The sequence below is a fragment of the Protopterus annectens genome, chromosome 6.part1 (genome assembly GCF_019279795.1).
Source record: "Protopterus annectens isolate FY-2018-M chromosome 6.part1, PAN1.0, whole genome shotgun sequence".
In the NCBI taxonomy this organism is placed as follows: Eukaryota; Metazoa; Chordata; order Ceratodontiformes; family Protopteridae; genus Protopterus; species Protopterus annectens.
Window position 1 is genome coordinate 350,845,137 of NC_056738.1, and position 12,227 is coordinate 350,857,363.

The 12,227-nt window shown below is 37.1% G+C and overlaps 1 protein-coding gene across 1 annotated transcript in view; it reads left to right on the forward strand.

The window, feature by feature from the left end:
* Positions 1-12,227, forward strand: part of CDC42BPG (CDC42 binding protein kinase gamma) — a 1,192,486-nt gene that overhangs the window by 288,471 nt on the left and 891,788 nt on the right. The window contains exon 4 of the mRNA XM_044075379.1: positions 10,104-10,187. Within this exon, the coding sequence (XP_043931314.1) occupies positions 10,104-10,187 (84 nt within the window). The remainder of the gene's footprint in view (positions 1-10,103; positions 10,188-12,227) is intronic.

The following is a 12,227-nucleotide window of genomic DNA, read 5'->3' on the forward strand; positions in this document are numbered from 1 at the left end:
TGTAAAAGCTTCTTCAGATCTTTAACAAATTATCAAACATTGTTTCAAATATATACAAGCCCTTAAATCAGTTGGCCTATCAAATAGATTAAATGCTAATCAGCATCTTAAAGGGAAAAAACATTTGATAAGGCACAATATTCAGTTGGTATGGTGTTGCTACCAGTCTAAATATTTAGTGTTTCTCTTTTACTTCTCTTCATTCTGAATGCTCCATCTTCATTATCTTTGTCTATTTGTTAGCTGGGTTGGTGGGCTGGTGCATAAACCTTTTCAACCACAACTTAAGCCAATGGCACAGAGCATGTAAAAATATACCTTTAATTAAGGTGTAGATATAATCATTCTACAGTGTGCGCAACACCTTTTCACTGTACATCAGATAGAGCTAAGTCTGCACTGTAGTGACAAAAATCATTAATTACAAGGAACACACTAAAGCTTAAGCACATGCATAGTAATTTTAACCCAAAACATCATAATTAAGGCACCACAATGTCTTGTCTGCTCCATTGTGTGACTGCATTGGATAAGGAGTGGATTTGTTGCCTTGGGTTTCATCCCTGTCTCATATCAATAAGGATACATATTTGGTATTAATCGGAGGACCAGTTTTTATAGAAAGAATAATAGTAGTAGTCATTTTGAATATCACCGTGGAATGCGTTCCAAGTAAAATCAGTTTTAGAGAAGACCCTCTCAGTGTCTCCTTGTCCAAAGGAAGAACTCACAACATAGGTGTCTACATTATTGCTCCTTAGAATATGGATTAGACCTAATTTAACATGGTAGCTATTGGGGGGCAGTAATCCAAATGAAGGCATTTAAATGTCATGTTCAGAGGTAATGTTAATCTACCCGTTATTGGGAGCCATTGCACTTTATGCAGACATAAGCAGCGGTGCTCTTTGAAAGGGAAAAGAGAAATACATTTGTATATTTTAAGTATGTTGTGTCCTGAATATGGAGCATTGAGGAGTTCATATTGAGTTTTTGTATTAGTAAGTTAGTAAAATTGCTTTCTGGGTTTGAATGTTAAAAATCTTGTTAATTTATAGGCCACATTACGTCATGTGTACTTTGACTGTAGTTTCTTCTTTGTGGTATTTGAAGGTAAAAATAAGGTCTGGAATAGCTCTAGGTACTTATGAAGCTGTTAGTTCTACAGCACTCATTAGATAGTGCTTGGCTTGTCGGTAGTAGATTAGTTTTCAGTATTTGCGTAGTTTCACATTACATGCCAGCTTTCTTCTGCTCGTTTAGGATCAATTCATTTTTTCCAGTCACTGGCAAAGATGAGCAAAATCTTTTTTGCAATTCAAATTGTGCCAGTTGCCCACTGTTTCTTGGTTTTAAAAGTGAAATGTGGTCAGCATATTGAGTGAGTTGTATTTAGTGCAAACTGACAGAATAAGGTTCAGCATTGTCCTTGAGGGACTCCTGACTTCAGTATACGAGTCTAAGGCGACTGTCCCTGTTGTGATGGTGCAGTTTCCAAGGTAATCTGTAAACTATTTATGTGCCCTGTTTCAAGTCCAGACCTTGGCCTGTGAAATAAAAGTTTATTAATATATATAATTAAAGATAGCCAAGCAAGGAGACCCTTTTCCATACTAAATGTATAGTTAGTGGCATATAGGTTCATAGGTGTGTACTAGGCTAATGGCCCTGGAGCCTTTAAAAGCCTAGCCCATAGGGTTACTCTTGCATCGCGCCACCCAACCTTAGTTCCCTGTGCCTCTGTCGAGTAAAGCCACTGAAGTGATCCTTGGGGTGAATTTTCTATTTCCCATCCACTCATCAGGATTTCTCTTGAAGAGGGCTAGTGAGATACTCTGCTGGACATGTATGGGAAGTCTGTTCCATAGCATGGGCAGTCTATTCCATAGCATGGGCAGTCTGAGTTATGAACCCGTCCCTCCAGCATGTTCTGTTGATTGTGGTAATGAGGTTGAGGTTTCTGGAGCGTGTGGTGGGATTTCTTTAGATGTAGCATTTCTAACAGAGCTGGTTCAGACATGGCTTTGTAAGTCAAGCAGAGATCGCCACTAAGTAGGTGATATGAGACCCAGAATATTTTTTTTAGTCTGTCCATATAGGACAAATGTTTAAGGCCTAGGATTTTCTTTGTGAGGTACTTTTGCAGCCTCTCCAGTTGTTGCAGGTGTTTAGTGAGGTACATGCCAAATGATGCATTGTACTCAATGAATGGCCTAATGAGGGAAGAGTAGAGGGAGACAATGACCTCCTTCTTCCTGGATGCAAAACCCGTAGTAATGAAATGTGCCACATAGAGGGACTTTCTGACCACAGTGGCAATGCGGTGATCAAAAGAGAGGTTGCTGTCAGCCTGTGTTCCCAGATCTATTATAATGCCTTCTGTGTTCGGTGGACTACCATCGATATATGGTGGTATAATACCATATGTGGTGGCTTCTGTCTGTAAGATTGTAAAAACCCATTTTTTAAATGGTGTTGCTTGTGTGAAAGTGGCTTTGCACATTTGTTTGTGCATTTCAAAAGTTTAGACGTGAGTAGCAAATGTAAGTCATTCAATGAAGGAACCTTAGGGACAGGAAATCTGTGCTAAAGTATAACAGATTCATACCTGCCTATAATAAGAGATTGTAAATGTATATACACTGTCCAGCAATTAGAGGTGGTGGCATTTTGAAAAAGTTTTGCCTGAAGTTTTTAAAATAGTGCTTTGTTTTTGAAGTTGTTTACTTAAATTTTTATTTTAGGAAATGTGAGAGTGGGTTAAGTGATGGATCATAATTACTGACTGGTAGTAGGTTCTATAAGTGGAGTACTGTTAAAGCAATATGGTCTCTTAGAGAAGAAATAAACATAGGGGTTAAACACTGGTGAATATCCCTTTATGTATTTCAGAAAGTGTCGAACTCAAACCACGGAACAGACCAATGAACACAAAAACCTCTAAGGAAACAGCCCTGCAGCAGTAAATTCAGTGAATCCAATGAAAGCAGATAGTCGCTTAATGAAATTAATATTGTAACTTGCTTGAGAACAGAAAAATGGAAAATATGGTCAGGGTGTTCCATAATATGGCGGGCCAATGCATTCCTTAAATCCATCTTTGATGTTGCATAAAGATGCTCATATATGCGTTTTACATATTAATGTTCTGATTGGGGACTTTGATAATAAGTTGTATAAATGTAAAAAACTACAATTAGAAATCGCCTACCTAGGGGAGTGCTTAGAGAGGAAGATTGTTCCTAAGGGGCTTAGGCAATGGCGCTTCCCGGTAGGCTTAATTGAGGGATCCGAGTTCCACATGCAACTATTGGAGTTGTTTGATAGGCAGAGTTTTGAATTTATTAGATTACTTATCGGACACTATGAGCAGCAAGTGGAAGGGTTTAGTATGGAACTAGCAGGGTTAGAAAAGAAAATAAAAGAACACCAAGACTTTTTAAAATATAAATATGATTATGCTCGAATTTTTACGAGCATAGAGGCTACCACTAATAAATTAAGTGAAAACAAGAAAAAGAAAATAAAAAGGGATGTGCAGCAGTATTCCACTAAGACAGCATATCCAAAACCTCCACAGAATGGCAGAGTTAAAAATAAGAAGAGTAATAGATTTGATGTAGTTCCACCTGTAACTTATAGACAGGAAAAGCCCAGAATAGGACAAGAAATACAAAGTTTGGATGATTTTCGGGTGGAAGATAACAATGCTTATCAGGGGCCTTGTTTTGGTGGGCCAGTAGTAGATGAAGGAGAGGAAGCAGTAGAGCAATTAGATGATATGGAAGTCTTGTCCGGACCACAAGTAAATGTTTCTAATCAAGAGACTGAGAGTAGAAGAGATGGGTACCATCAGGGTTTTTGGGAAGGGAGGCATCCACATCAAATGAACTTGAGGTCGAACAAGAATGGGGGGGTGAGGACGGATTTAAGGAACAGACAGAATCAAGGGAGGTGACGACACCTCCAGAAGACTATCCGATTATAGTATATAGTACGGAAGGTGATTTTAAAATCTTTAATTACACCACGTTAAATATTACTACTGATATGGCTGATTTCTTTTCCAAGGGCCTGTCTTTCGTCCCAGATTCCCATATGGATTTAGTGAAAACAATTATAGACCTCAAGTTATTCGTAAGGAAGTTGAATTTAACTTCTATGTTAGGTAAAAGTTCATCACTGACGAACCCATTCAGAATAGCCAGTCTGTTTAATCCCCCATTAGTTAATAATTTAAGATCATTTGAAAAGGCATGTGAGTTAGATTTTAGGCATTTAGCAGTTAATAGGGCATGTAATGTAAAAAACAAACTTAATATTTCGGGAGAACAACGCGATTTTCTAACATTAATCCAGGATTGTAAAATACGGGTAATGAAACCCGATAAAGGGAATGGCCTTATTTTTATGAACCTTAATGATTATATAAGTGAACTCATGGCACATTTGACTGAGGGCCCTTATGAGAGCATAAGCCTGAACGAAGTAAATATAGCTAATAATAAAATCAGAACTACTATTGAAGATCTATTTGTAGAGGAATTTATTGATTATGACATCCACTCTTATTTGAGTGTGTTGGCACCTAAAATGCCTTCGTTTTTTGGGGCACCAAAAATTCATAAGTCCATTAAAAAACCCCCATTTAGACCAATTGTGGATAGTAGGGGGTCGATATTGGTGGCTTGTGCCAAATATGTTGACACTATACTTAAACCACTTATTAAGACAGAAAAGCAAATCTGTAAGGATTCGTGGGACTTTTTGGGGAACATCAACGAAATAGCTTTTAACCCACATTTCATTTTTCTGACTGTTGATATTAAAGATCTTTATACAGTCATACCCCAGCAGTTGGGTTTGGAATGGTTGAGGGAGTTTATGGAGTATAAAAAGGTCCCACAAAACACTATCTATATAACAGAAACATTACTAGAGTTGGTCCTAAAGTATAGTTGTTTTAGTTTTAATGGACAAATATTTAAACAAACGTCAGGGGTGGCCATGGGCTCCCCCTGTGGGGGAGCGTTTGCCAACTGTGTTATAGCGCAGTGGGAAAACACATTCTTATTTAAGGATTGTGGCTTTCAACAACATGTCGCCTGGTACACTAGGTACCAGGACGACATGTTCTTCCTTTGGAAGGGCCCATTAGAGGGTATTGAATGCTTTATTGAAAACATGAAGATGTTTACAGATTTCCTGGATTTTACGTATGAGGTTAATATTAACCAAATTAATTATTTAGACATTCTTATCAGTAAAGATTATACTGAATCCAGATGGGTGAGTGAGATTTATCGCAAACCCACATATTCTAATGGGTTTCTACATTTTAGTAGTTGCCACCCTTACCATCAAAAAAGAGCTGTAGTAAAAGGACAGATGGTAAGGGCAGCGCGTATGACTACTAGGTATGTGGATTTTATAAATGAGTGCGATAAACTTACTAATATGTTTCTGAATAGGGCTACCCTGCTATTCTCCTGATTGAAATCAAGAAAGAGGTAGATATGAAAAGGCTTTCTGGTCATTTTAAACCTATCTTATACCCACAGAGCTTGGGTATTTCAGCGGACCAAGGTAGTATAGGAAATATGGGTCCGAATAAGGTAGAAATTAACATTAACATAAAATTCTTGTGCACCTTTTCGATAGACCACCGTTTAATAAGGGACATTTTACAGAAGAATTGGTCCATTATTAGGGAGGATAGACTATTAATGGAGGCATTAGGGCCAGCACCTAACCTTACATTTAGAAAGGGCTTTAGTTTAAAATCCCTTTTGGAAAGAACTAAGAAAGTAGGGTTTAACAAATATAAGGGTATGACCAAATGTGGGACATGCCACCAATGTAAGAATATTCAGGAAGGAACACAAGTCACAATTAATAATGAAAGATACAAGGTTATGGGTAGTTTTAATTGTGGGGCAAGAGCAGTGGTGTATGTGGCTTTATGCAATAAATGTACCGCTTTCTATATAGGAAAGACCGAAAGGGTGCTGCGTAAACGCATATATGAGCATCTTTATGCAACATCAAAGATGGATTTAAGGAATGCATTGGCCCGCCATATTATGGAACACCCTGACCATATTTTCCATTTTTCTGTTCTCAAGCAAGTTACAATATTAATTTCATTAAGCGACTATCTGCTTTCATTGGATTCACTGAATTTACTGCTGCAGGGCTGTTTCCTTAGAGGTTTTTGTGTTCATATTTCAGAAAGTGAGCATCCTAACGTATTCGTCCCATGGCTGCCATATTCCACTTCCTCTTTTGAATGACTGGACAGGAACATTCAGAAACTTGCAACCCATTTATATGGAAGCATTGTAGAATGAAAATTGGCAACCACATTACATTCTCATCTAGTAAAGTTGTCTAATAGATTTCATTGATTTGTGAAGTAGCTTTATAAGATGTACCTGCTGGAAATTAGAGGCAGAAATTTGAAAATCAGTGAAGTAATGATCAGATTCAATATTTTGGATAGTTTCACAGTTTTATGCAAAACTTCTAGATATTTCTGCAAGTATGCATAATGAATTCTGAGCTTTCATATTAATTCTTTTTTGAAACCTGAGGAACTGTGCATTAAGTATCCATCGTTGTCATATTTTGAGTAATACTTGAAAATATTCACTGCTTTTGTACATAGGGTCATAAAAGTAAAATTTGTTGTTTTATAGTCCTAAAGCTTTGGGAGTTCTCATATGACCTAAATACTTGAAATGTAGGAATTACTTTAGAGTCCCATATTAATCAATTTAGCTGCTGTTTTTCAGATTACTCAATTCTTGTTTCCCATGACTTTATACTTTTTAAACTTCACATTTGCTTTAGCGTCATGGAAAGGGTAACTGTTGAAACTAGCATGTGTGTGTGTTATCTGGCATTTTTTTCCACTTAATTCAGTCCATTATCAACATTTTCAATTGGTAACCATTTGTTCAGGACATGAGCAAATGGAAAAAAAAAAGTTTCCACTCTAGACTGCAGTATTTTATTTTTATTTATTTTATTTTATTTTACATTTGTTAACCGAGCTAGTCCAACTGGATGAATATCCATTTTCAGTAGAGGACTGGGGAGATCAGCTCCAATTGTACAATTTGTTAATACTAACTTAAACATATAAGCATAACAATGACAAAAATATGAGGAATCTATGCACATTTTTAACATTATTCCAACCTTGATAAGAAGAAAGAAAGAAAAAAGATAGAGAAAAAAAGATGAACTAGGAGTTATAATATTATAAACAAAAAAGAATCTTGTTCATATATTGAGAGGAAAAAATAGCAGCAAAAAGAGACTTCGAAGAAGTCTAATTTTCTAATAAATTCGAAAGACTATATTTATTAAGGATTTCGACATAGAAGTCTGATGGTGAAAAATAAAAGAAGAAAGAGGGTTTAACATAATTGCCTAAGGCAGAAGTTAGTCAGGATTACAACTAGGGAAAAGCCAGTGTTTTTTTAGGTATATTTTAAGTTTTGGTTTGAAGTTAGAGAGGAAATAGAGGTGAGATCAGGAGGAAGAAGGTTCCATTTTTTCCCAACTACATTGGAGAAGAGAGCATCACCTGACCTGTTGTTGGATTTGCTGGTGCAGATGAGTAGTTTGAGGAGCGCAGGGAGTTTAGATTCAGGTAGGGAGTAATAAGGATAGATAGAATTGGGGTCTTCCTTGGCTGGTAAAGTATTTTGTGGGCCAATGTAATTTGGTTAAACCCAAGTAGATTTTGAAATTCAAGCCAGCCTAGTTGAGATGGATTCTGGCAATGGTGTGTTCTAAGTGGTCGTCCAGTGGCAAATCTAGCAGTGTTATTGTAAGATTTAAACAGTTTAGAGAGATTGCTTTTTGAAAGGTGAGTATAGATAGTAGAAGCATATAGAAGTGAGGAGATAAGGTGGGAGTGGGCAATACTTGTTTTAGCTAAAGGAGTGAGGAATGGCTTAATTCTGTAGAGGGCACACATTTTTTTGTTGACTATATTTACAGTATTGTTAATATGCTCATTGAAAGTAAGGTGGTTGTCAATAGTAGCCCCTAATAGTTTTGTTAAGTCAGGTTGTATGTGAGTACCATTCTTTGATAGGACAGTGAAATCACTAAGGATGTGCTTTTGGGTTGGTGAAAATAGTAGGAGCTTCGTTTTTTGGGGTTAAGTAGAAGACAGCATTGAAGAAACCAAGACTCGACTTTATTAAATGCTTCTTGTGTTTTTAGTAAAAGTTCAGATGTGGTCTTAGCTGAGCATAAAATTGTCGAGTCATCAGCATATTGTAAACATGTAGTTTGTGGAATAGCTAAGTCTAAGTCGTTAATGAAAATTGAGAAGAGGAGTGGACCTAAAATAGAGCACTGAGGGACACCTAGGGTGACGGGCAGTAGGGAGGATAGTTGATTATCCCATAGGACTGCTTGCTGTCTGTTACTAAAATGGGCTTTGAACCAATTTATAGCCTGAGTATCGAATGCGAGGTGTGTAAGAATGTTTATTAATAGCTGGTGATTAACCATATCGAAAGCTTTAGACCGGTCTATAAAGAGAGCTGATGTGAGGATGATGTTTGTTTTAGTTAATAGAGTTGCAGAAGGACAAGAGGGCAGTTGTAGGACTGTGGTGAGGCCTGAAACCATGTTGGCAATCAGCTAGCAAATTGTTTTGAGTTAGATGGTTAAGTAGTTGCTTTTGGATGCATTTTTCCATTATTTTTGCCAGTGGGGATAATAGAGCTGTTTGGCGATTTGAGTTCCCTCCTTTATGAAGTGGGATGATGTGTGAGATTTTCCAGATAGCAGGGATTTCTCCCTCTGCAATAGTTCTGTTAATGAGGATGGCAATTGGGTAGGCTATAGCTTTGGCAGCTTTCTGCAAATATTTTGCTGGTAACTGGTCTGCTGATGGAGTGCAAGGTTTAAGTTTTTGGATAAGTCTACAGATATCTTGTGTGGGGACAGGTTGTAACTGAAATGTAGGGGCTTTTCTTTACCATGCTTGAGAGTTCTTGTTTATTAGGCAATGTTACATTGCCATCAGTGTGTAAAACCTGCCAGTTTCTTTCTCAAAGTGGTTTCAGCAAGACAAAACTGAAGTGCGAGAGAAATTCTTAAAATCTCTTGTATACATTGTCTGGTTAGTGCAGAATTACATGTACCCATTTTTATTAGCAGCTACTCAAGTGTGGTGTCTTCTCTTCCTAGTTCAAAGCCAAAATCAAATTTTGCAAGTGACAATATGTTTGAGTAGCAGTACTAAGTAAAATTATGAATGACCCCCCCCCCCCAAACCTGACCCTTTCTAGCTTTACATTGCTGGTTCAGTATTCAGGTAAAATGATCATGAAAAAATGTCCAAGTTAATATCATTGCCATTTCCAAAAATATTGCATGACGTAATGTCATAGGTCCTGCACTACAGGAGTTTAAGGTGTTGCACAGCAAAGACTTTAGCTGGCTGGGTCTTTCTTGTAGTCTTTACTGAATGTTTTGTTTATGTGACCTTTTTACTCTGGTTTGGATGTTAGTTGGGATACTTTGCAAGCACCCAATGTTTGTAGACATCAGACTATTTATAATTCTCTGTTTTTTGAAAGTGTAGTCAAGTAATCTACTTCTGCTGTACTGATGTCAAAAAAAAAAAATTAAAAAGTAAAAATGTGGGTGCTCCTAAACCATGTAGCTGGAACACTAGTATGTCCTTAAGGGATCATTTGCATATATCCCCTGGGCCTCCACTACAGGAAGTTTAAGGTATTACACCGTGCAGACACTACCTTGACTGGGTCTGTCTGTGTGACCTTTAATGCTGTTTGGTTTGGAAAATTTACAGTAGCAGAATACAGAGAAATGTGAAAGCACTGGTCATCTTAGACTACTGTATAATCTCTTGCCACACCTGAGCCGTAACATTTATATTGCATTTTTAACCATGTGGCGGAGCGACTGCATGCTTCAATCACAGTATATTTTTATGGCAGCTTGAAGTAGACTTACAAAGATGAAAATGGATAGAGCTTCTGTAAATGAAAGAGTAATCACTGCAGTGAAATGGTAAAACGCATTCCTTTTATTTTGGTGTTTTCCAGGTGGCAGTAGTGAAAATGAAGAAGAGTGATAAGGTGTATGCTATGAAAATATTGCACAAATGGGAGATGCTGAAGAGAGCAGAGGTCGGTTGACTTAATCATTGCTTGCATTACATTTTATTTACTTTCTTGATGTGTTGAACATTTGAGTGTTAGACTATTTTATTTTCAGCTGATGTTTCATTGATTGGTATTAACCAAAATAGTTTTATTAAAATAGCAGTCTGTCACAGAACTAAAATGAATCCACATTTTGCAGTAAAAGCACAAAGATTGAAGGCCTGGCTAGTATGCGTATCCCCATCATTAATGGTTATATTGTATTTGGGCAAGCAGATATGCTGTATACTAAAAACATGCAGATCTTCCTGTAGTAATGTTGCTTAAAATCACAGAGCAGAACTATGAACAGTTACATGAAATTTATACATATGCTGGTATGTAGTGCAACTGGCTATAGAGTAGGGTATTTTGTACCACTGGTCAAGATCATTAGTGCAATAACAAACTTTACAAACAGCTGTGTAGAAGATATTACATAGCCACTGTATATCTAATTGGCACATCAGTAATGTATGTACAGAAGGACTACAAATGCATAATGTAATCAATACCTGTCTTTTGCCAAGTAACCAAGTAAAAATAGGCACAAATGTAAAAAGATGCATTTCATATGAAAATGTCTAAAAAGCTATTGTCTAGTCTCAACTTTATGATGCAGCATGCTATCATACTGCTTATCTATTTTTCTCTGCTCTAGGCTCTGGCTATTTACTGCTTTATTTCTAGAAGTTCTGGTATTCTGTTTTTTCTTAGTATGTTGGTTGGTTGACTACAGGAATTGTCACATATATGTTGTAGTTGAAAAGGGTCTGTGGTTAAAAAGCCTAACAACTATGTTGTTTTAAAGTTGTCCATATGGGAGAGGCTTGGTACGTAAATTCCCATTCAGTCTGGACTGAGAGATTCAATGGAAAATTCATCAAGAAGGGATCTAAGTTACTCAGAGGTTGTGTATAGTTGAGGTACACAGTGTTAGCTCTCTGTTTAAATAAAAATAGTCTGAGTTGTCCATTTGCTTTTCCAGCTGCCACTGATTGGATTTCTTTAATTGGGTAGCAAAAAAGTGACACTTGTGTCCTTGTTTTAACAAACATATAAACAAGACAATTTGTTTTTTTACTCATAAAGAAACAAAATCTATATATGTAACATATGTTATATGCATTTCTGTGTTGCACAAAACTTGTACCTGTTTTTAACCTCCTGTTAGTCTGTAAGCTTTTATAAATGTGCTTATTAGTGTAAGTGAATAAATTAGAGATAAGTAGACTCAGTCCATGTAAAATAAGTGTAAAAATACAAAAAAAAAAAAAAACTCAGACCACTGCTGATTGTGTCTGGATAAAAGTGTCACTGTTAGCGTGGCAGGGGATATGCATCTTAAGGTGCTTCCAAAGGTTTTCCAAAAAGGTGCATTTCTAAAGCTGCTATGGTAGCAAGTCCTTTAAGTCCTGAACCCATAAAGAAAAATAATGTAACCCAGAAATTTAATTTCATCCTGGGGACTGCAAGCAAACCCAAAACAGTCAAATATAAGTTTGGGCACTAGAACAGTCTTTGTATTGGAGGTTGTCTGGTCATATAGGCTTTGAAAGAAAGCAGAGCATTTAAAGATGTAGGAAGCTTAGTAGAGAGAGCACAGAATGAGATTAATGAGGTAACAGATAGTGGTGAGTAAATGAGGAACAGAAGTGTATGCTAGCTATACCCTTTCATGCTTCCTGCTAGTGAGCCCCAGGTAAATGCCATTACAGTAGTTCATTTGAGGCATAGCTGAACCTTGAAAGGCAAACCTCCGATTGGAGGAAGATGCCCAGTTTAGCTGATATTCCATAGATGTTAATAATAGACAGTGACTGATGTAAGATCCTGAAATGGAAGCATGTCACTCTGTATCACACAGGGCTGTAAACTGCAAGTAACGAACTCCTCTACTCAGTGCTAGGATGAAAGGTAGTCATTGTGTGGAGGTTTGTAGGTGACATTAAATGCTGAGGCAGTGGTCTTGAAATGGCTCAGGTTGAGTTTATTTTATACTACCTGTATGAAGGCTTTAGAACA